The following is a 24193-nucleotide window of genomic DNA, read 5'->3' on the forward strand; positions in this document are numbered from 1 at the left end:
TTGGATTGGGCGCGCGTCGCGGTGTGGTCTCAAGGTGAGCAGGTGAGCCACGCAACTCCCCCCGGTTGTGGTTGGGTGGTGCGTGACGGCCGGGCCGGCCGGCGCCGGAGAGGCAGAGGACGTGTGCGTCCTTCCCAATCCCATTACAGCTGGCCCAATGCCCCAATATGGATGCACGACGCTTCACATGCGATGCGCGAGGTCCTCGGCGATCGGCGCACTCCTCTCTGGCCTCCGGTCCTCCGATCGCGTCGTTCCTCCTCTCGGCTTTGCGTTCACTGCGTTTTTGCCTTTTCGGTGCATATCAGCATAGGAGGCACGACACTCGGAGAAAATGGTAGATGGGGAAAAGGGAAGAGACGAGACGAGACGGCCAGCGATCACAGAAGCGGAGGACTTCAATGCCGGTCGCCTGGTCCAGAACTCGAGCAACGCAGGCGAGGAGGTCTGCATGCAGCGTGCAGGCGTGTTGCTACTTGCTACTGCTCTCCCTAGTGCGGTCCACCAAGATTCAGAAACAGCCACTGGCTCCGGATCAACAATCGGACTGCCAGTAGTACTCCCAAGTCTCCAACACACATACACTACTGTTATAAAAAAACACATATACACTACCAGAAGCGAAAAAACGCTCGCCGGAAAAAGCATCTTCCAAGTTTCAACGTCACCAAGTTTAATTTGCTTTGAACCTTCACAGTGATCCCTCAACACCACCATAATCTGTCGATCACAACTCCTTTCAACTGAATAAAGCATTGACCCTTCACGCCCGATTCCAAATCACCATCATAATTTACAGATCACTCATTTGAGTCTTCTCTACCGAAAGGACGGAACAAGGTCTCACCGGAAACTGAATCTAGTCCAACGACAACCGAACCCAACCTAACACTAGTGCATGCTGTTGTAGTACTGATGATCAGAAGCAGAAATCAAGTAGATGCCGGTGCCTGCTCGCCGGCAGACGGGCCGGTGGGCAGAGCTTGTGGGGGCGGCGGCGTCGCTAGGCCGGCGGTGGCCATCTCGACGGACGGGAGCGTGAGCAGCTCCACCACGCGCCGCCGCCTGGTCCGAATCGCGGCCTTCCCCGTGCCCGTCCGGGAGCGCTTCTTCCTGGCCGCTGCCGGCAGGGCGGGGGGCAGGGGCGCCGAGGCGCTGAGCAGGCTCGGCGGGGAGATGCGCTCCGTGGAGCCGGGGGCGATCGCGGAGATCGGCACGGGGGTTTCGGCGGCCGCCGCGGCGGGCGACCGCAGCCCGGCGCGGACGGAGAGGAGGGAGCCGACGGGGCACTCGCGCCAGCCGATGTCGTCGATGTCGCGCGTGGCCTCGCCCGCGGAGAGCGCGGCGGCCGCGGCCGAGGCGGCGCCCGGTGGCGGCGCGGTGGCATTGAGAGGCACGGTGGAGCGGCGCGGGCGCAGGAGCTCCACCGAGCCGAGCGCGTCCACCATCGCCGGCTGCGGTCAGGGGCACGAGAGGCGTCAGTGATCAAATACCCGAACAATTGAAGGCTCGATTGAGGACGACGGGTGTGGATCGGACGGGGGATGTGTACCTTCGGCACCCGGTGGAGCTTGGTGAACGCGTGCATGTAGATGATCTGCGACGAGGAGAAGGGAGAAGAGCTCAGGACAAGCGCACGCGAGTACGCGACCAAGGACATGGGTTGATCTACGACGAGAGGGAGGGGGAGAGCTCGGACCTCGTTGAGGTGGTGGAGGCTGAGGCCCTTGCCGCTGCGGGTGGTGAAGAAGACGATGTAATCCTCGAGCGTCAACCGTGGCCGCTCGGCAACCGGGATCCTCGGCATCGCCGCGACCGCTCGCGCCTCGCCGCGCGCTCTCCCTCCCCCGTCCTTGCGTGGTGCGCCTCCGCGAGTGGGTGGGTTCTGAACTTCTGATTGGAGTAGTAGAGAGCGGCAAACGACGTCGCCGGTGGGCTTTTAGGTGGGGGGCTGGGGGCCGACCGCCGACGGTGGCAGCTCTGCAAAATTAAGGGGCCCCAGTTGGGAATGGGCCCGCGCGTCAGGTAAATGTGAATTCCCGGTTTCCCGCCGTGTCTCGGGATCGGCGGGAACTCGAAAAAAAAAAAACCAGTGGCGCGCGCGTGTACGAAGATTTTTCCGTGAAAAAGTGAAAGCGCCTGGTGCATTGCGAGTTTGTGGCACCACGACAAACTGCGCTGTGGAATGCTACTCCACCCGAACACCCCTCCCCTCGGGTTGTTGGGAAACCTGCTACTTTGGAGAAAATTGACCGGTCGGTCACTGGCCACCACTCACCATCCCTCTTTTTTTTTTGTTATGCTGGCAACTAACAACAATGTTTTTCTCTCTCAACGAATCAGCACCAGCCAACCAACAGTATTTTTTTCTCACCAGTCATCACCAGCCAACCAACAATATTATTTTCTCACCAGTCATAACTAGCCGAACAGAGCGCATGAAGTTCAGCAAAATTGTTTCTACGTTCTAGATATGTCAATAATCTGGCAGGCTACCAAAGTTTCTATAATCCAAGTATGTAAAACTTTAGAAAAGTATGCATAACTTACAATGCCAACGATTAGTTGACCATAGAACAATGGAGACGAATAGCATTCTTCTACGCGTATAGAGACAAAAAGATCTTAGACAAGATAGAATACGCATACACTATTTCTGGTAAGTAATTGTGCAGGAAAAAGCTTGTGGATCATGGATAGATCACCCGACCACTCTGCTTGTTGCTTCCTTGGTTGCGGTGGTACATTTCGTGACCTTGAATGTTCATGGGCAAAGTAGAAGTATCCTGTACATTAAAAGAAAGAAAGTAGAATCATCCCCATCCGGACATGCAGCAGTTGCCAGGCTGCAAAATGCAGTTAAATGATCACAGCTGGGAAAACCGTGTGGCCCAACGGCCGGATACAACAGTTGTTGGACTTAGGATAGAGGGCAAAGTAAAAACAACACTTATCATTCACAATTTCACATCATTTGATCTACAGTGTACATCAATATGCTTTAACAAAGGGGGAAAAGATATCACAATTGGGTAACGGGGACTAGCGATCCCAACCCGATGGCCGTTTCCTCTCCCTGGACCGATCACGTGAACTGCAACGCATGCAAAACTGACTCATAAAACTGGATATTGAACGATGACACAAAATATAAACAGATGGATCCACAAGGAAATTATTATGCAATAGCACACGATGCGAGTTACCTACCTTTCTGGATTTTGGTTCCCATTTTCATTGCTATTTCCTGTAGGCCGGGATGCAGGGATGAAGGAGGGGGGCGACTGTGCTGGTCGGGATGCAGGGACAAAGGAAGGAGCCAACTGTGCTGACCTCGCGTCTCCTCCTATGGTGCCCCCAGACACAAAGCCGCGAAGTGCTGGTCTTACAAATGAAGGTGCACTGCTGCTTGGTGTATTCGAAGATCCAGATACAAAGCTGCTCTTAAATTGCTGCATCATCCCCGTCTTCAACGAATTTACAGCAGCAGTTCTTGGAGCAGGCACTTGTGAACCAGACTCAGCATTGTAACCTATGCCAAGGCCAAAATCAACTCCACGCACACCACGACCGCGCCCGGCACCTCCACCCCCACCCCCACCTTTTCCTTTGCCACCTTTCTTCCCACCTGATCAGCATAATGACTTGTTAGTACATGTTTCCATAAAAGACTCATCCAGATGACCTGCTTCCTACTCTGTAAATAAATAAAGACAACCTACCTTTCCTGGAGTCCCGTTTTGCTCTAAATCTTCCATCCTGCAATTCAAATCACATGGGATTATTTTAAGTGCAAGAGTGACTGCGTAAGTTAACAACATAGTATCTACATTGCTGCAAACATCCAGTTTGCATAAAGTATTCAACTAGAATTCCATGCAAGTCTATAACTTACATTGTAAGCCACCAAATAAACAAAAAATCATCGATAAGATAACTAACCTTCATAGCCAGATCCATGAGTTCATTGGGTACATCCTGACCAGCAGCAATCAAACTATGAACCAATTCACCAGCAAAGCGTGCCTCCTTCTGTGTAATCAGAGTGTATGCAGTGCCATCTTTGTCACCAGCACGGCCAGTTCTTCCAATACGGTGAATATGCATATCCATCTCTTTTGCAATATCAAAGTTAACAACTGTTTTAATTGACTTAATGTCAAGACCTCTTGCAGCAACATCAGTTGCAACCAGAACATGGTAAGTCCCAGATTTGAACTTCTGTAGGGTCTCCATACGAGAAGCTTGATCCTTGTCACCATGAAGTGCTGCAATTCTGAATCCTCTCTGATTCAACTCTTTCTCTATCTCATCCACTCTAGACTTCTTAGATGCGAAGACAAGAACATCTCCATCATCAATCATTCCAGGCAATTTCTCCAAAAGCCAAGGCATTTTCTCAGCATCAGAAGGGAGTACGTTGACAACTTGTTTAATGTCTTCATTAGCACTGCCAACTTGACCAACTGTAACTCTAATAGGATCAGTCAATATTTCTCTTGCCAAACGCTCCACTTTGTATGGCATTGTAGCAGAAAAAAGTAAGGTTTGTCGGTCTGGTCTGATTTGACCAACAATGGATCTTATTTGTGGCTCAAATCCAAGATCAAACATGCGATCAGCTTCATCAAGAACCAAATAAGTTGCCCTGAACATCTTCAATGCCTTCATTTTTAGCAAGTCTATTAATCTCCCTGGGGTTGCAATGACTACTTCACAGCCTGCTTTCAGTTCTTTAAACTGGTCGAATTTGGAAACCCCACCATATACAGCAGCAACTCGAAGGTTGTAAGGCTTTGCAAACTTCTTGGCTTCGAGATATATCTGATGTGCCAGTTCTCTTGTTGGAGCACAAATCACTCCTATTGGTCCTTCTTCTTTCTCAAGTTCAGGCTGATCCATAATATGTACAATCATAGGGAGTACAAAAGCTGCAGTTTTGCCTGAACCAGTTTTTGCAATTCCAATGATATCTCTGCCTGAAAGTACGATAGGTAAAGCTTGGCACTGAATTGTTGTTGGTTTTTCATAAGCCTGCTTGGCAATAGCATTCATTAACGGTACAGGAAACCCACAATCCTCAAAGTTTTTTATTGGCCTTGGCACATCAAAACCAGAAACTCTAATTGCCAAACTTTTCATATAATCTGCCACTTCTTGGTCACTCATACCTATACGAAACAAAGAAAGATTTCAATACATCATAACTCAGATCATGAAGAATGAGAAACAACAATCCGTGCATGGTAGTCACCACATCAGCCATGATGAAAAATACTAGCAACTTGCAAGGCTCCAGTTGAATTAGCTTGGTTTCTAAGTAAATATTATTTTAGGAAGGAAAGAAAAACCTAAACACAACAAGTACATTCAATTGAAATTTTCTCCTTTGGAGTGAAATGCAGATCAAAGTTTGGTGCTTACAGGGAAGAAAAACTTTTGCCTGAACACATATCGTGCAAGCCTCTGCAGATTTTTCTACTTTATCCAATGCTATGAAAATGGCCACTAATGCATCTACTTTAATCTAGTTATGGGATAATTGCATCATGAGCTTATGGGCAATAAGGACATCTACCATTTATTTTATTTTAGCTACAGTTGAGCTGGCAAGATCAATCTCATAACTGAGCTAGACAAGCCTTATATAATTGGAACACTAGTAGGTGCCTTCGCTAACCAGTGAGTGGAGGTTAGCTTCAGTCCAAGATCGGTAAGCATAATTCATTGCAACATGGTCTAATGGGGTCCAGCAAATAAAGCATAAACATAGACAAATGGTAATGTACTGAAAGCGAAATATTTCATGTACAACACCGTCACAATCAGGTGTTAAGGGGATTTTGATTCCTGATTGAACAACCACCCAAGTGACATGAAACATTTGATCTTCTGGTTGTAATGAGCTATACCAAAGGGCATACGAAACGTTTTCAAGTGCATAAGCATCAGAAGAGAGAGAAAGTAATTGCCTGACTAAGGACCTTTTTCTAAAATAACACATAAATTTAATCTCTAACCCAGCACTATAAGCACACAATCAAAACAAGAGTGATCCCGGAACAGGGCATAGCTTCATTAGTTATTTTCCTAAGCTAAGTACGGATTCGTAGCAGTTGCTGCATAATTGCATATCATACGCAAGGCCAGATTTAAGTAGCTTAAGCACGTAAGTTGCAAGGAACACTTAGTTAACAGCCAACATTACATGTGCCAAACTAAATAGTATTGCAGTTTCAGAATTCAGACAAGAATGAAAGGCACCAAATGCTTCACCTGAAATTGACGGCTTCTCCTCATAGAAATCTTTGGTGAAGGCATCGTACTCTATGGCCGAGTGGTCGAGTGCTGGTATGGGCTCGATTTTCTTCTTGTCCACGACTATGGGGTTGTCGTCGGAATCGTACTCCATCATGCCGGCGTCGACGGCCTTGGCAGCGGCGTAGACCTCCTCGTCGGAGTCGTACCCGGCGCGCATAGCGTCGGAGGCGAGCGCGAGCCCAGCGTCTTTCTTTGCCCGCAGGAAGCTCTCGACGGGGTCATCCTCGTCATCGTCAGAGTCCGCGCGGCGAAGCGACTCCGGCTTGGGCGGCGGGGGCGGCGCGCGGATCTCCTCCTGGATCTCCGCCATGAAGGCGTCGAGCGGGTCGATCTCCTCCCCATCCTCCGACTTGCTGGCCACCGCAGCGGAGGCGGGGGCGTCTGTGGGAGCGTCGTCGGAGAAGGCGATGTCGTCGAGGTCCGGGTCGTCAGTGGGACGGTAGAGCCGGGGTACGGGCTGCGAGCGCTCGAAACTGTAGGAGGTAGGCCGCGGGATGCTGAACCCCTCGAGCTTCGGCCGCTTCGACATGGCGCCGGCGGCGAGACGGAGCTAGGGTTTGCGAGGCCGGGGGTGACGGGCGGAGGACGGAGACGATGACAGCGGAGAATTGGCGCTGCTCGGCTTCGCTGGATCACTGGCTCGTCGTTCTCGGGTGGTGTGGGCCGTGCAGGCCGTGGCTGGATTGGACCAGACGCTCGTGGGTCGTCGTCGTCGAGGCCTCCTGCCTTCCGTGTCGTTATGGGTCGTTTGCGTGCCATTTTTGGACGATGAGATGAGGCCTGCTGTTGAATATGCAGGATGCCAGGCCCGGATCTTAGCCACAGTTTCCCAAATTATTACAAAAATGTATAACACCCCTTTGATTAATACTACAGAATATGCTGCCATCTAACAAGTATAAATAAAGGGTGACGTGTAAAACTCTTGGTATGATTTTGGCAGCAGCTTGGTGATTTTTTGTCGAAATATATTACGGAGACGACGCTCACGCCCTCATACTCATACTCATACTCATACGTATACTCATTTATATGAATACGCTATAAATGCAACCTAACCTCGATAAATATCTTCGAGAAACTGGACCAGCAGATTTTAAGATTGACGAAATTATCAGATGCCTTGTCTATAGACACGATTGGTGATCTGTCACTTTATTATTGGGCGTTTTTAAGACCAAACAGAGTTCCCTCGCTACACGATACATTTTAAGAATTCATATTTTTTTTCAAGCGAAGCTAGATAGATATGGATTTTATATGGAACTATACAGTACACACGCAAAAAACGAAAACTATGGAAAAACAACATTAGTGTGTGTGTGGGGGGGGGGTGGAGTCGTGGATGCAGGACTTCACCCATCAAGGTTCAACTCATGGTGTCCAATCTATGTGGATGTTTTTGGGTCAAATAATGGTCATGGTTCATCTCCACATGTAAATGTGCTTTTCTTGCTCAAAACTAAATTCTACATGTACTTGACATTAAATATGTAATCATCTTGGTCCTCTCCATATGACCTGTAACATCTCTAGAATAATTATAGGTTCATCATGACATCATATGCATCATCAAATAATTTCAAGGAAGAATTATCTAGTCAAACCCGGAGTTTCCGGCCTATACCCGGAGTTTCCGGGCTAGCAACCTAAACTCGGAGTTTCCGGGCTTATATTTGGAGTTTTCGGGTTTGGCAGGACAGGTGCATGTCAAACGCGCAGAAACTTAGCGTCACGTGTCCCCTTGCGGACCCACATATCAGCCCGAGCTCTCTTTCTACCAGAGCAATAGTTGTTGCTCTCTCTCCCTTCTCATTCACTCAAACTCCACTCTCTCTCTACCAAAGTCATGGAGGAGCTCCACCACTCTCTCTACCACCATTGAAGCCTCTCCACCTCGCCGGAGCATCGCCGGAGGACGCCGGAGATCAACGCCGATGAGCTGCACCGCCTCGACTTCATCTTCTTTCTTGGAGTTAGGAGCTTCTCCAAGCTTCTCCCTCCATCTTTTTCTTCCTCTTTCTCAAGCTTCAAGCAAGAAGGACAACCTCGAACCTCACCAAGCCCTCTACTCCATCTTGAAGTCCTTGCCGGTATTCCACTCATCGCCGGTAAGCTCATCCCCTCCCCGATCCATCACCATTGCCCTGGATTTGGAAGCCATGAAGTTCTCTAGAGCATTTTCACCATGGATGACCTAGAACTTTGAAACCCTAATGCATGCATGTTTTGGTTACCAAGATAGACTCCCCACACTCCCAAGAACCTCTAGGAACACACCCCACTCCAAATCGTGGCCGGAATCACCGGCAATGATCATTTTTCCTTTTCTACACAAAGAAGCGCAGAAAAACCTGGAGTATCCGGGCAACTCGGAGTTTCCGGGTTTTAGCTGTCCGGACTATCCGGACACATATCCAGAGTATCCGAGCACCCATATAACACATCCCACTTTTAGTTATTTAATTGCATTGCACTTACCTAAGTCTAATACCCATATGTACTATATGTCTAGTATCTTTTAACATGGTTTTGCAATGTTAACGCAAACTTTCTCATATCATTTGCATATCATTGTAATCATTCATGGCATAGTTATTTATCAAGCATCATTGCACTCGTGTAGAGACCGTGACGCCGGAGCAAGAGAAGGTTGAGCTTGAGATCGTTGGAGACGACACTTCCGTTGGGAATCAAGGCAGGCACCTATGCATCTCTTACACCCTATTTTGGATCAATAAAGTATATGTGTCTTGTTTGTGCATGAGTTACTATATGTATCCTTATTTGCTTAGAATCTAATTGATGCATTACCAACCTTGCTTAGAATATTCCCTCATAGTTGAGTATATTTTGTTAGGTGTCACGAATTATATGCATAGCTATGCTTAGCTTCGGTACAAGATGAGAGGTGGCAAGGGCACCACCACTCGCGAGCTATAGGATGTATGTGTAATTTTATATGATTAGTCAAGAGTGGATAAAAGATGAGCAACTATGAAGAATGATTCGGACTTGGGCGAGTATTGTAGGGCCATGTTGGGATGCTCAAATGGTTAGACTTGTTTGAGTTGCTTAAGGACCGTCTCTTTAGTCGCCGGTCTCTTGAGCACTTTTTCGTACAAACCACATGCTTAATGATGGGACAGTAAGCTAATTAGCTTGAGTCACACCTTGTCTTGATCGGATTCGGTGCGAATTGTGATGGAGTGTGATCGGCAGCTCCGGTGCACTTGTCCTTCCCGACCGTTCGCTCATAGCTAGTTGTGTTTGTGTAAAAGGTTGAGGCATAAATCAACACTTATTCTTGGCCGTGGGTATGGTCGTTTGTCTTGTTCTTGTGTGAGAAAGGTTGTACACCATTGCAGGGTTAATAATCTATTGCAATAGCCGCGCTCTCGTTCATGAGCACGCTCTCTGACGTTCGCTCCAATGTAGACTTCGTGAAAGAGTTCATGGGAATTGAGTTTATGAATTATGATCACTTTACTTATGCAATTGTATTGATGTATGTTATAGAGATCATAGATGTCATGTCTTTTGCTTATTACAACTTGATTAAAGTTAGATGTTTTTATACAAAAATTAAATACCATGACCTATCCTTGTTACTAACCAAATGCATTCTCCTTGAGGTCGGGCAAGTATATACCCATATCGGATAAGCCCCGCGAGTACCTTTCGTACTCATGGTGCTCTCGTTAAAGTTGTTGCAGGTGAGACACAGCCGGATGTCGTCTTTGGGTATTTCTACCCCGCGGACGGAGGTGCGGGTGAGGAGTAGATGGCCGGTGGCTATTAGAAGGGCACTATTGGCATATAGTGTTAACCTTCTTATTTTGTACTATGCATGGAGTGTATGTGATGTAGAATTTTTCACTGCAAAACTCTGAAACTCGATGTCCTTGTACTTGAACTCCTCTATGTAAATCAAACTCTATGTACGGTTGTGCTTGTGTGATGATGTCTACATGTTGTGCAAATGATGTGTGTTTAAATTCTGGGTGGTGCTCATGACATATTCCAAGGACTACCGGGATTGGTCCTTTTTAATCTAGTTGATCATTGATCAATGGTAAACACTTTTTTTCCTTAAGAATTTGATCAGGTGACCTATTAAGTGTCTAAGTGGACGTACCTTCACAGTTCACATCCCGTCAACCTTCGCAGTTCACGTGCCTCCCTCCCTCCCCCCCCCCTCTCTCTCTCCCAAATCCTTTCAAAGCTGTGGCGGAACCGGGTGGGTAGCAGTAGCACACTAGCATTGTAAGGGTGTGTTTAGTTGTTGGTGTAAAGTTTTTGAAATATATGAATACACATTTAAAGTATTAAACGTAGACTAATAACAAAACAAATTACATATTCTGTATATAAATTGCGAGATAAATTTATTAAGCCTAATTAATTTGTCATTAACAAATGTTTACTGTAGCACAATATTGTCAAATTATGGCGCAATTAGGCTCAAAAGATTCGTCTCGCAATATACACGTTGTCGCGGGATTTCTAGAGTACCCACAGCCGGGTGGCGGAACGCACCCGCCTATTCCCAGAGAGGGAGTGCTCGGGAAGGTACTAGGCGATTGGGCTAATCTAGCTCTGAGATAAGCACACAAGAACACACGATCTAGAGTGGTTCGGGCCGCCGGAGCGTAATACCCTACATCCACTGGGAGAGGTTTTGATCTCTGTTGTGTATGAACCTATCCTCTGCCGGGTCTTGGCTCTTACCCAGCCTGAGTTTTTCTTCTAGCGGGCACCCCCTTTTATAGACCAAGGGGTGCGGATACATAGGACGTTGGGGCCCCGACAAAGTGGGACCAGCGTGACTGTGCTGCATACTGCGCAGAGTACTCAAATGGCTACAGTGGTTACGAATCTTTCCTCCGATATGCTTCCATCCCCTGCCGACCCTCTGAGGCTCTGACGAAGGGAGGTCTTCTCTTGTCCCGTCAGCAAGGTGCCCGTTGGGGGAGCGTAGCTTGCGGCGTGACCTGTTGAGGCTATTATGTAGGCGTCATAATGGGTGAAGCCGAGCCAGTCGTGTCCATCTGTCATGGCAAACTGACAGGCGCGGCGTGGGCGGCGCCATCGGCTCCACTACACGTCTTGGTAATACGCGATCAATAGTGTCCCCTAGTCAAAGAATCGCCTCGGCTTCTGCTATATTAATGCGGACGTCCACCTACCGCGATGAATGCAGTCGTAGGTGAACCCTTGTAGACCAAGCGGCCTTATATACGTGTCTGTGCTTGCAGACACGTGGCAGCTCCGGACCTCCCCGGGGCGGGGTGTCAATTCCTTCCTTTAGCGAGGGGTCCGGTTACTATACAAGGGGGTTCGGGACCCCATGGGGGGTCCGGGACTCCGCGGGGGTCCGGACCTCTACGGGGGGTCCGGAGCCCCCGGCTGTTCGGGCTGAGCGCCTGCTTCTTTCCGGAACACGTGGTGCTCCCAGACCTTCCCCAGCCGGGGGACGGGTCCAGAACCGTTGTCATGTGAACAGGGCTCCAGATCACAGGGGTCCGGCTGTTTGGTTGTAGTTAAGGATAACCACAAGGCTCTTGTCTAGTCACTCCAAGGGGGTACCCCAGTTCTGGGGTACCGACAGTGGCCCCCGGGCCCACCTCGGGAGAGGTACGAACCCGCGGGTGGGGCCTACTATCGTGATGTGTTCCTACGCAACTTGATTGCGTTGGTGAGCTCATGCAGAGAGCGGGCGCTCCGAACCCCTAGGACCGGTACACCGGTTGCCAGGTCCAGGTACTAGAGTGCTCTCCACAGGGCGACGAAGGTGTAGGCTTAGGATGCGGAACCAAGCTAAGCAGCTACACAGACTTCGGATTGCTTAGGGAGCAAACATTCTTCCCGGACCCGGCTCTTGGCGACCGCGGCGAGACGTTGCTGACAATCCCATGGATTATGCCACCGAACCTCGCAGCAAGGTGTAGGAAACCAAGCCTTATACTAGAAAGGAGCCCGGGACCTCTAGGGACAGCAGCCTCGGATACTAGGGAACTCGTAACAGGGCAGGGAAGTACATAAGCTTAGGGTACATTACCAGGCTAAGCTACGCGGAGCTTCTCTACCCCAGGATACGGCACCACTTCTCCTGAGGAGGTCCCTAGGGGTCCGAACTGCCTTCCAGCTAGAAGGGGTGTCCCCACCTTGACCACAAGCTAGCAGCTCAATTTGGATTGTTTAGCAAAAAAGGAAGGACTCCACATGGAAGAAAGAAAACATGCAATGCTGAACGGAGAAGTGCTTTTAGGTTAAAGTAAAGACAGGACCGAGGAAGCAAATCTCCCTTATTGCTTGACTCGTGGTGTACATCAGAGGTCGGGATTACGAGGGCGGACCTCTACCGCTCTGGACCACTTGCTGGTGTCGCCTGTTTGTGCGATGATGCCAGAGGCCGGGTTTACAAGGACGGACCTTTACCGCTCTGGACCACACGTAGGCACCAAATCATTACAAAGGAGAAACACTCTCAATCCTATCTTAGTGATAACCTACAGCCGTCGCCCCGTAAGGCGTGCACGTTGCTGGTCGTAGTGGAGCTGCCATCTTGGGGGCACTTCTGAGTCGTTGGGGCGATGGCGCCCTGGACATGCTTGTACAGCATCATCCAGCATCACCTCGGGAGCTCGGGGGACCACTCCTTACCTAAGAGCTGTCATATGCTTAGGTAGCATGAGACAAATTCTTTGGCTTTGAATGGGAGAGGCCCCCTGCCATCGCCGTGTGCCGATGGAAGCCAGCTTGATGGCCGCTCATAGTGAGCCGAAGCCAGTTCGACGCCCTTGCGCAGCAGAAGGACCGGTGCGAAGCGCGGAGAGGTGCGGTCGTTCGCCGGCTTGTCCTTGGTGCTAGCGCCAGGGGCCCCCGCGCCTGGTGGCGGGGCCCTGTCTGCAGCAGCACCAAGCACCTCGGGTGGTGCTGGCAACGACGCGATGACACGGCTAACTTCCTCCGGGATGGCCGTTGGCTCCAGGCTCCATGTTGAGAGAAAGCCTTGAGCCGACGCCATGCCACCGCAGAGGAAGCGTGGCCGTTGCTTGAGAGAAAACCTTGAGCCGACGTAGGGGCGGCAGCGCCCAGCGGCGCCTCCGCTGTGCGTTGCCGCGCCGGCTCTGAGGTGTCGCAGGGGCGACGCACAACAAACGCCGCTACCGTGCGCCGCCGCACCGTGGGCGTTGGCACCCCAGTGCCACGGCATGTGGCGTGGGTGACACCCTGCCTTCCTTCATCTTCTCGTTCGTCGTTGCAGAGGATGAACACAACCCCAGAAGCCTGAAGATCCAGCCAGCGCCTGACCTCCCCACGGACGGCGCCAAATGTCGCGGGATTTCTAGGGTACCCACAGCCGGGTGGCGGAACGCACCCGCCTATTCCCAGAGAGGGAGTGCTCGGGAAGGTACTAGGCGTTGGGCTAATCTAGCTCTGAGATAAGCACACAAGAACACACGATCTAGAGTGGTTCGGGCCGCCGGAGCGTAATACCCTACATCCACTGGGATGAGGTTTTGATCTCTGTTGTGTATGAATCTATCCTCTGTCGGGTCTTGGCTCTTACCCAGCCTGAGTTTTTCTTCTAGCGGGCGCCCCCTTTTATAGACCAAGGGGTGCGGATACATAGGACGTTGGGGCCCCGACAAGTGGGCCCAACGTGACTGTGCTGCATACTGCGCAGAGTACTCAAATGGCTACAGTGGTTACGAATCTTTCCTCCGATATGCTTCCATCCCCTGCTGACCCTCTGAGGCTCTGACGAAGGGAGGTCTTCTCTTGTCCCGTCAGCAAGGTGCCCGTTGGGGGAGCGTAGCTTGCGGCGTGACCTGTTGAGGCTATTATGTAGGCGTCATAATGGGTGAAGCCGAGCCGTCGTGTCCATCTGTCATGGCAAACTGACAGGCGCGGCGTGGGCGGCGCCATCGGCTCCACTACACGTCTTGGTAATACGCGATCAATAGTGTCCCCTGGTCAAAGAATCGCCTCGGCTTCTGCTATATTAATGCGAACGTCCACCTACCGCGATGAATGCAGTGTTAGGTTAACTCTTGTAGACCAAGCGGCCTTATATACGTGTCTGTGCTTGCAGACACGTGGCAGCTCCAGACCTCCCCGGGGCGGGGTGTCAATTCCTTCCTTTAGCGAGGGGTCCGGTTACTATACAAGAGGGTCCGGGACCCCATGGGGGGTCCGGGACTCCGCGGGGGTCCGGACTTCTACGGGGGTCCGGAGCCCCCGGCTGTTCGGGCTGAGCGCCTGCTTCTTCCGGAACACGTGGTGCTCCCAGACCTTCCCCAGTCGGGGGACGGGTCCGGGACCGTTGTCATGTGAACATGGCTCCAGATCACAGAGGTCCGGCTGTTTGGTTATAGTTAAGGATAACCACAAGGCTCTTGTCTAGTCACTGCAAGGGGGTACCCCAGTTCTGGGGTACCGACACACGTGAACTGTGCAATTAGTTTTTTTATCCACATTTAATACTCCATTTATGTGTCCAAACATTCGATGTGACATTTTTTGCCAAATTTTTTTGGAAACTAGTCTAGGAGTACCCTAAGTTTAAGATTTTCTCTTTTACTAGTTAATAATCTAATAAATTTCGGTACAAATCATAGAATAAGCTGACATATGCAAGAATTAGGACTACCCTAGATCAAAATCTTGGTTCCGCTACTGTTTCAAAATGCAACATAATCAATTGAGCCGAGAGGATTGTGACAAGTTCATCAGTAGTACTTTGTTTTTCAAGGTCTTCGAGGTGTTTGTTCACAAAGTAGTGCTTCATATATTCAACATTAGAGGTCATTTTAACTTTTTTAGATATATAGTTTCTAGACATATCTAGGTGCATAATAATTATTGTGCATCTATAAAAATTTATACAACTCATAATGTGGAATAGAAGGAGTATGTCTTTTATCCTTGGACGTTCTTGCGAATTTCTCTAGAACCAGCATACTAAAAGGTAAGTGGAATGGGACTTTGTTTATATTACCATGAGATGGATTCACTACTTGTTTAATATGTGCGGACGCTCAAGGCTCCCTTTGCTTCTACGGGGCTAAACTTTAACTCTAGTATATTAAAGAGAATCTTAGTATTTAGAAGTATTAGATAAAGTCTGATTATAATTTTTTTCATTGATGGGTGCAAATTTGTGAGATGAATTTAATGTGCCTGGTTAATCCTTATTTTTGCTACAATGATGCTACAGTACACACCCACTAATTATGAATTAATTACTCTTATTAGATTCATGTCGTGAATTAGCAAAGAGATAAAAACCCTAAAGTTTCTTGCTCGCTCATACTATCATATTGCTGAATGACAAAAAGTAGTGATCCATTAGTCCACGAGCTTACCCATGGCCGTATTAAAGAAGGGAAAATTTGATTCATACCACCACAACTCTGTGAAATTGGGTTTCATGTTCAAAATCATGCCACTCAATGGCATGGATTTCAACATGAAATCCAATTTCAAAAAGTTGTAGTGGCATGGATCCAACTGACTCATTAAAGAAAACCCAGCTACTAAAGCTCTGTTTAGTTACCACCCCGTAAACGCAAAAAAACCGTAAACGCAAAAAAGTGCAAAGGAATCTTGCTAATTTGAAGTACTAAATGAAGTCTATTTATAAAACTTTTTGCATGGTTGGGCTGTAAATCGCGAGACGAATCTAATGAGCCTACTTAATTCCATGATTTGCAACAGCGATGCTACAGTAACCATTCGCTAATTATTGATTAATCATGGATTAATTAGCATCATTAGATTCGTCTCGCGATTTACAACCCATCGGTGCAAAAAGTTTTATAAATAGACTTCATTTAGTACTTCAACTTGGCAAGATTCCCACGCAAATTTTTTTTACAAAAACATGTAAAACGAACTAAACAGCGCCTAAAGAGAATCCAATGTCCTGACAAAACACTGACCAACATGATTAAACAAGCGTGGCATCATCTAGGGCGCACCAAACCTGGAGCGACCGGCAACTAATTAACTAGTACCCGAGTCCTAGGTTACATCAACGACGTCTTAATCTAACGGGATGGACGGATAAACTATGCCAATTTTCCAATACTGGTATACTGCTACGAGAAGATTCTCTCAGGAGCACCAGGGATTTCAACTCTACCCGTAATCTAATAATGTATGATCTCACGGCCTTCTCTTTCTCTGATGATCCTGTTTTGAGATCGAACTCGAGTGCTTCCCATTTCTCAAATCAATACCCTCCTTCATGCTTCCACTTTCCATGGAAGACGTTGCCTTTTGTGTCGAGCACCCATCGACGTTCAAAACGCAAGTCCCTGTCGCCGTGTCGCGTCGCGCCCAGTCACAAGCTCGCAAGTGCGTGGCGTGGGCACCGGGCAAAGGCGCAAAGCCCATCTCTCTCGCGCTCTCAGTGGCGCGTGTGGAAAGCGCTCGTCGCTCCGCGCGAGGAACACAGGGAAGGCTGCTGCAATTGGCGCTGCCACCGAGGCCCTCTCCCTCTTTCCCTCTCACTCACGTGGTCTCCCCCCCCTCTCCTCTCCTGCGCCTGTCCTCGCAGCCCAACCATCCCCCTCCCCAAATTCCCCTTCCTACCCGTCGGTTCCGTAGCGCCTCTCCTGGTTGGGTTTTGGGGGGAGTCTCCGCGGGGTGGGTTTGGGGTTTGGTCGGCGGCGGCGACGGCGGCGGAGTTGGAGTTGGGAGGGCGGCCTGCGATACCAGCGAGCAGTCGGAGTTCGGGCGCGCGCTCTGCAGTCGGAGGGGCGTGGGTGAGATCTACGCGTGCTGCTGCGGCGTTCTCGCGGGTCCGGCGGGGCAGATGGGGTTCCTCTCGGCGAAGCTCCTGCCGTCCTGCGAGAGCATGTGCGTGTGTTGCCCCGCGCTGCGCCCGAGCTCCCGCCGCCCTGTCAAGCGCTACAAGAAGCTGCTCGCCGAGATATTCCCCAAGACGCCGGTGAGTGGCGCCCCCTCGGTTCTCTTCTCGCTCCGGTCCGGTCGGCGAGGGTCTAGTTTAAGAGTTTTGGTAGCGGCATTGGTTGCTGGTTGGTTTGTTCAGTCGCTCGACGCATTGTTCTATTTTGGATCTGCAAGTAGTCGGTAACTACCTTCCTTATAAAATGCTTTGCGGTATATTTTCTCTGTCAATTGTGTCGTATTCTATCTCTCCTAAATTCTGTGGATAATGTGGATTTTGATGTTGATTTAAGACGGCATTGTTACCCATACTGAAGTTAGCATTCAAGTGTACCGCTGCTGCTTACTATTGTGCTGTTTTTCTTTTGCAGGATGGTGCTCCGAATGAGAGGAAAATTATGAAGCTGTGTGAGTATGCCGCAAAGAACCCCCTGCGCATACCAAAGGCATGTGATGTTGCCATTTTTTGACGATTTTTTGCCGCTACAGGATTCCTTTGAAGTATGTGGTTAATCATTGCTTGTTTCCCCTTCACTGCTTGCCTGCCAGATTGCCAAGTTTCTAGAACAGAGGACTCACAAGGAGCTGCGCGCGGCACACGTGAGCTTTGTCAGAATCATCACTGAAGCTTACAGCAAGCTACTCTTCATTTGTAAAGAGCAGATGTGAGTTTGCAAAGTTCTTGGCCAGCACTAATATACCATTTATTGCAATGCTAATAGCTTCCCATGAGTTTTCTATGGCTCAATTTTTATGCATGCTACTGTGCGCATGTTGGTGCAGGGCATATTTTGCCATCAGCCTAGTGAATGTCCTTACTGAGCTTCTGGAAAGCAAGCAAGAGAATGTTCACATCCTTGGGTGCCAAACTTTAGCAAACTTTATCAACAGCCAGGTGGGGTATTGGCAATTAGACATGTTCGGTGCTTTAAATTTTCATATTCTTGGCCATCATGATTTTCTTTTGTGGTATGCACTAGGATTCATTTTCTTTGGCATATTATCAGGTAGACAACACTTATGCACGCAATATTGAAAGCTTGGTTCGCAAAGTATGTGCACTTTCACATCAACAGGGAGAGGAGCACAGACTTCTCAGGGCAGCAAGCTTGCAGTGTTTGTCAGCAATGGTGATGAATATTTTGCTTTTCACTTTTTTCACCCCACACTCCCCCTTCTTTACGCCCATGATGGTTTCTAGCAATTTTGTTTGGAAGTTCAACTCTACTGATTATCACAATATTTGTACAGATCTGGTTCATGAAGGAGCATTCATACATATTTGCTGATTTTGATGAGGTAGTTACTGTCATTTTCTTTTATAGCATTTATCCTGTCATCATTGCTTAGTTTTCCTGAGTTCTAAATTGCTTCTGTTTGCATTTTCATTAGCTTGCTTGACTGTACAAGGTTATTGCATGCCTAGCAATAGTCATGTTGTCTGATTGGACTTGCTTCGTTTCAGTCCCACAGCGGAGTTGCTTTGTCTGCAGTTCTGCAAGTTTTATCAACCATTTTAGGCTGCAAAATATAGCTTTGTTTTTTCTTGTTTGATACATGGAAATTCTTAGCTTAATGTATCCTTTTATTGTTTATCATTTCTTTTCCAACCTCTGCCTAAATGATTATAGCGTGATATCTTAAAAATCAAATTGGTTCTATGATTCAGCCTTGTTTACCTTTATATGGTCATTGAAGTTGATTCACATTGAAATTAGAACACCTCCTTTTTTTCGGAAAACTACTATTGATACATGCTAAATTGATTTTGTGGCACATGTAGAAATCCAAACTGGCCAACTTTGCTGATGCTCTTCTTTTTGATACACAAGCTTTTTGTGTGTTCCTGAAAATTCTTTTTGACGCGAATAGGACTTTTGGCTTGTTCTTGAAATTCTTTTTGAAACTTTTTGAGTGGTTCAATGCAATGATGGCAGTTCATGATTTAACTTCATTTGGATTTGGCAGATAGTGAAATCGGTCTTGGAAAATTATAGAACGGAGGAATCTGTTGTTGGTGGTGACAGACATGCATCACAACACAATTGGGTTGATGAAATAGCAAGATCTGAGGGTAGACCTGGCATAGGTGGTGGTAATGATGTGAATATCAGCAGTGCAACCGTTAGGCTGCGGCCAGCAAGGAATTCCTCAGCTCTTACCAGGTAGGCTATTATTAATTCTTTATGCATGCTTCTTTATCTCCTTTCTTGAACTTTGTGCTGAAAATGTATGCTGTTGCATGCCATGCTGTTGAACTTTGGGCCATGCCCTTCTACTTTTCCTTTTTATACCTTTTTTTTGTCACGTGTAATCATGCAACTCCATTTTCACCTGATCCATTATAGTTTACACAATAGATTGCGATGTCCTTTAATGGAAATGCAGGGATGAACGCGAGTCTCCAGAAGTATGGTCACATATTTGTGTGCAGAAGCTTGCAGAGTTGGCCAAAGAGAGTACAACTATGCGACGCGTCCTAGATCCAATGCTTTCATATTTTGATACTAAGAAACAGTGGACCCCTCGACATGGATTGGCTTTGCTTGTTTTGTCTGATATGGCTTATCCAGAGAAGAGTTCAGGTATTTTGTTTATTCCCCAAAAGAGTTGTTTCAGAAATTAGAATTGCTTGCATAACAAAAATACCAACCAACATTACTACCTATATGAAATCTCTGCCAAACATTTTTACATAATTTCTTATTTTTTATTCTGGTACTTTAGAGTATCTTTCTGGTTTCCTTTGTTTCTTACAATGGCAACCTGCAATCATCTTTCCGAGAGTACAGCTTAATTATTATTTATTGGAATGGGTTATCTATCTCGTTACAAATTGGGCTTTATGGAAGATCTGGAGCATCCACATTCCGTATCACATTATCCTCAAAACCCTGCATGCTGTGACCTTATATCGAATACATTATTAATTGGCACCACATATCCTTTTCCCATGCCCTGTTTTTCATGGTATTATCCCTGCTTGCTAATGTGTTCTTTTCTTGCAGGCAATGAGCAATTGATTTTAACTGCTGTCATCCGGCATTTGGATCACAAAAATGTTTCACGTGATGTGCAGACAAAATCAGATATTATTCAAACAGCAACATCCTTGGCACGACAGCTGCGATCCCGAGGATATGCTGCTGAACTTGTAGTAGCAGGTGACTTGTGCAAGCACTTAAGGAAAACACTAGAGGCTGTGGAGTTAGGCAGTGTTGAAGATCTGAATTCGAATGAATCTCTTCAGAATTTCTTGGAGGACTGTCTCATGGAAGTTGTCAGAGGAGTATGTTGTTTTTATTCCACTCTATTTCTTTCTTGGTATCTATACTTCCCATTTCTATCATAAATTTCCCCATCTCTTATTTACTTCTTATTTCCTGGAATTTCTACTAGATCAATGATGTGCGGCCACTCTATGACATGATGGCAATCACATTGGAGAATTTGCCTTCAATACCAACTGTTGCCAGAGCAACACTTGGAAGTTTGCTGATCCTTTCACACATAATCTCGTTGACATCAGCATCATCTAACACTCCTATGGTCAGTTGACAGTTCTGAATTTATGCTACCATCTTTAAGTATCCACTTTTATTAGATTCTTGATGTCTCAGAATAAAAGGGAATGCAATAGTTCATAACTGTGTATATATCTTACTATGGATCAAATAATATCCCCTCCCTGGCTCCCATTGCCTAATCTCCTTTTCTATCTTTTGCGGAATCCTGCTTTTTGAAGATCTTTGCTGTTAACTTTCATTTTGCTTGTTTTGTAGGTATTTCCAGAAGCACTCCTCCAGCAGATACTGAAGTCCATGGTACATCCTGATATTGACACTCGTGTGGGAGCGCACCACATGTTTTCTGCTATTATTGTCCAAGGACCAAGCCATCTGAGGAGTGAATCAGAGTACCTATATGAAACAAAAAAGCAGTCTCGGAATACATCTGTGTTTGCTTCTGCTACCGCTCTACTGGAGAAGCTAAGAAGGGAAAAGGATAGTTTGAGTTCAGATAAGCCTCGAAATATGATGCATGATGATGTAAAGGAAAGGAACACACATGAAGAGGATAACAAATATGTTTGGTCGCAGAAAAATTCAGCTTATTTCTCAAAGTTAATTTTCTCTATCATTGAAAGATATGCAAAGTTAAGCAGCTCTGTAGAGGTATACTTTTGATTAAAGTGGTCATCCTTTGTTTCTTTACCTTTCTTACAAAATTTTCCCTTTGCCATCAGTTGTATTTGTTAAGGTGTATCACCACCTTTTTCCTCGTACAAATGTTTCAGGAGGCCAACATAGCCATGTTAACTGAAGATCAAACCAACCAATTGCTGTCTGCATTCTGGATTCAGGCCAATCAAACAGATAATACTCCTTTCAATTATGAGGCGATTGGTCATTCATACAGCCTCACAGTTCTTTCTTCCCGCCTTAAGGTACGAATTCATTGGAAGAAAAATATCCTTTTGAAGTCTATGGACATAAAAAGTTCACAAAGACACAAAGTTGACATCTATCTTCTCTCTTCACATTTTGGGTACCAATTTTGTTTTATAAGAGAGTTGATAGACATGTCAGTGATTCATTTTTGGAACCACAATAAGCATCCTTGCATTTGCTTTCAAAATCCTTATAATTATGACCAAGTTATTTTATATTTTTCTTGATGCTGCAGAATTCAAGCAACAGTAATATCGTCCAGTTTTTCCAATTGCCACTATCGCTTCAAAGTATTGCTTTAACCCCAAGTGGTATGATTTGCTTTATAAAATTTATGGATTTCTGAACCCTACTTGTTTGTCTTTCTCATGCAAAGTCACATGTCTTTCTTTGTGCAATCTGTCCAGGAGTCCTACCTGCTTCTTGCCAACGCTCTATTTTTATCCTATCAACAAGCATGCTGGCTTTTACTGGAAAAGTTTGTCACATCACTGAACTGTCAGACTTGCTAAGGTGTTTTACGTCTCCCAAAGTAAGTTCTGGTGCAGAGAATAGTATGATATATGTCCTTTCACACGAAACACTTCATGCTGTATTTATCTTTTATGTTTTTTTTGGCACGTTCCCCATTTTCTAGCTATCTGTATGCCAGTTTATGCTTCTGTGCTATTTAGCAAATAGAAATGCTTTCACTTTTCACGTCTGATTAGTGAAAATGTGTCATTGAATGTGTTGCAGGTTGACCCATACCTGAGAATTGGTGAAGACTTGCAACTCTATGTAAGGTTGCACTCAGATCTGGGCAGCTATGGTTCTGAAAGTGACCAGGAGGTTGCCAGATCCATACTTTCTGACTGCAGGACAAAAGTAGGGATTAATGATCAGCGAGTGCTTGATGTTATTGCTTCTGCACTTTCTAGTTTCTCTGAGGTTAGTCTTGTACGTGAGTGGTGTAATTTTCCCAATTTCCTGGGTTCTAGTCTTAATGCGATTGCATGCTATTGAAAACAATGTCAAATGCACTATTTCCTCCCTTTTTTCCTGTTTTGCCATGCAATTTTTAGTGAAATTTGTGTTACCAGATGGACAGGGATGTACTAGCAAAGGAGCTCACTGAGATGTTCACACCTGAAGAAATGCCTTTGTTTGGGTCAAATTCAGTACTGGACTGGGCAAACTTCAATGGGCAGGCATTTTCTGATGAATCCCTTTCTTTTGATGAGGTAGGTTGCTTACATTAAATGCTTACGTTATGATTCATTGGATAAAGGTATTGCATAAGTCAGGAATGATCCAATGTTACATTTTCTTATTGTTTTTGTGTCACAAAAAATTGTTTTTAGATCACCTCACAGGTCCTTTTCAATCGCAGGAGTGTTCAAGAACCTCTTCAGTAGATTGCGGCTTGCACGAATCACCAATTACCAACACAGCTAGCTCCATCTCAAAGATTACTCTACCACAGTCTGTTCCACATGTTTTAGGTGTTGGTCAATTACTGGAATCAGTAAGTACTTCTAGTTCAGTTTACTTGTTAGCTAGTTCACATTGCACTTTTTTTTGAAGTATTTGTGATTAGGCATCATTGTATACTTTATCACTCGGCCAAGCTATCTGTAACTACTGTAAGGATTTGTTTGTTCTTGAATTTTTGTACCAGTTTCTGAATATCACTCTGTTACCAGGCGTTGCATGTGGCTGGCCAGGTTGCAGGTGCATCTGTTTCAACCTCACCCCTTCCATACGATACAATGACTAGTCAGTGTGAAGCCCTTGGATTGGGCACGAGGAAGAAGCTATCAAGCTGGCTTGTCAATGGCCATGAATCGACTCCCGACAATCCTATGCCAAGTCTTCCCACTGCCCCTCATTCCATTATTCCCAAGGTATAGAGATGGAGGCATTCTAGACATGTCCACAAGAATGCCGTCTTCCTATATTTTGTTCTCACACAATCTACATTTGTCCAGGTAAACTCTTGTGGCTTCGAGAGCATCCACCACATGTCAGCAGAGCCAAGTTCCATTGTGAAGCTTCCACCAGCCAGCCCCTTCGATAACTTCCTGAAGGCTGCCTATCGCACCCAGCCGGAGCTGTGATCAGCCTTGCAGAGCACCTAACCAACCCTCTTCATGAGGGCTAGACTGCAGTACCAAAGCATAGTACACTAGGTCATCTAATGGAACACCTGGCCACTCTGGGCGTAATTATCTGTAGCGTCGTTTTAGCTGTAGTAGTATATGTATTTGCTCATTTATATTTACCAAATGCTGTAGTGTATGCGTATCTATGATCATCTGTACCTCTGTAGTTGTCAGTCGCAAGCTCTCTTGTTTGTTCAGACTATGAGATGTAGGAGAACACTGAATCGTTATGTTTGTCGAATGTTCTGTTATGCCATGTTTTATTTTTTCTAAAAAAAATAATGTCGCTGAGCTGTGAGTTCCACGAAAGAGGTGTTGCACACCTGCCCAACAAAGCAAGCAGTTAAGACTCAT

At 46.7% G+C, this 24193-nt stretch overlaps 3 protein-coding genes across 4 annotated transcripts; 1 reads left to right on the forward strand and 2 right to left on the reverse strand.

Moving 5' to 3' along the window:
* Positions 1-649: 649 nt before the first annotated feature.
* LOC120652604 (uncharacterized protein KIAA0754-like) lies at positions 650-1962 on the reverse strand. 2 transcript variants are annotated; one of them, XM_039930474.1, is made up of 3 exons: positions 1700-1943; positions 1553-1597; positions 650-1454 (listed from the first exon to the last, which is right to left on the reverse strand). In XM_039930474.1, the coding sequence occupies exons 1-3, from the start codon at positions 1805-1807 to the stop codon at positions 933-935; spliced, it is 675 nt and encodes a 224-aa protein (XP_039786408.1). In that variant the 5' UTR covers positions 1808-1943; the 3' UTR covers positions 650-932. The 2 variants fall into 2 exon arrangements, with proteins under 2 accessions (XP_039786408.1, XP_039786407.1); XM_039930473.1 differs by having other exon boundaries at positions 1553-1962.
* Positions 1963-2826: 864 nt separating this feature from the next.
* On the reverse strand, positions 2827-7016 carry LOC120652606 (DEAD-box ATP-dependent RNA helicase 24). The gene is made up of 5 exons (XM_039930475.1): positions 6277-7016; positions 3943-5171; positions 3723-3759; positions 3211-3628; positions 2827-3094 (listed from the first exon to the last, which is right to left on the reverse strand). Exons 1-5 carry the CDS (start codon positions 6848-6850, stop codon positions 3043-3045), a joined length of 2310 nt encoding a protein of 769 aa, XP_039786409.1. The 5' UTR covers positions 6851-7016; the 3' UTR covers positions 2827-3042.
* Positions 7017-16670: 9654 nt separating this feature from the next.
* On the forward strand, positions 16671-24130 carry LOC120652607 (protein SEMI-ROLLED LEAF 2-like). The gene is made up of 19 exons (XM_039930476.1): positions 16671-17284; positions 17616-17690; positions 17794-17909; positions 18028-18139; positions 18252-18374; positions 18496-18543; positions 19213-19409; positions 19633-19829; positions 20253-20533; positions 20644-20793; positions 21027-21419; positions 21542-21691; positions 21931-22006; positions 22103-22227; positions 22434-22625; positions 22778-22918; positions 23068-23202; positions 23381-23581; positions 23666-24130. Exons 1-19 carry the CDS (start codon positions 17150-17152, stop codon positions 23792-23794), a joined length of 2976 nt encoding a protein of 991 aa, XP_039786410.1. The 5' UTR covers positions 16671-17149; the 3' UTR covers positions 23795-24130.
* Positions 24131-24193: the final 63 nt, after the last annotated feature.

This window comes from Panicum virgatum, chromosome 9K (genome assembly GCF_016808335.1).
Source record: "Panicum virgatum strain AP13 chromosome 9K, P.virgatum_v5, whole genome shotgun sequence".
In the NCBI taxonomy this organism is placed as follows: domain Eukaryota; kingdom Viridiplantae; phylum Streptophyta; class Magnoliopsida; order Poales; family Poaceae; genus Panicum; species Panicum virgatum.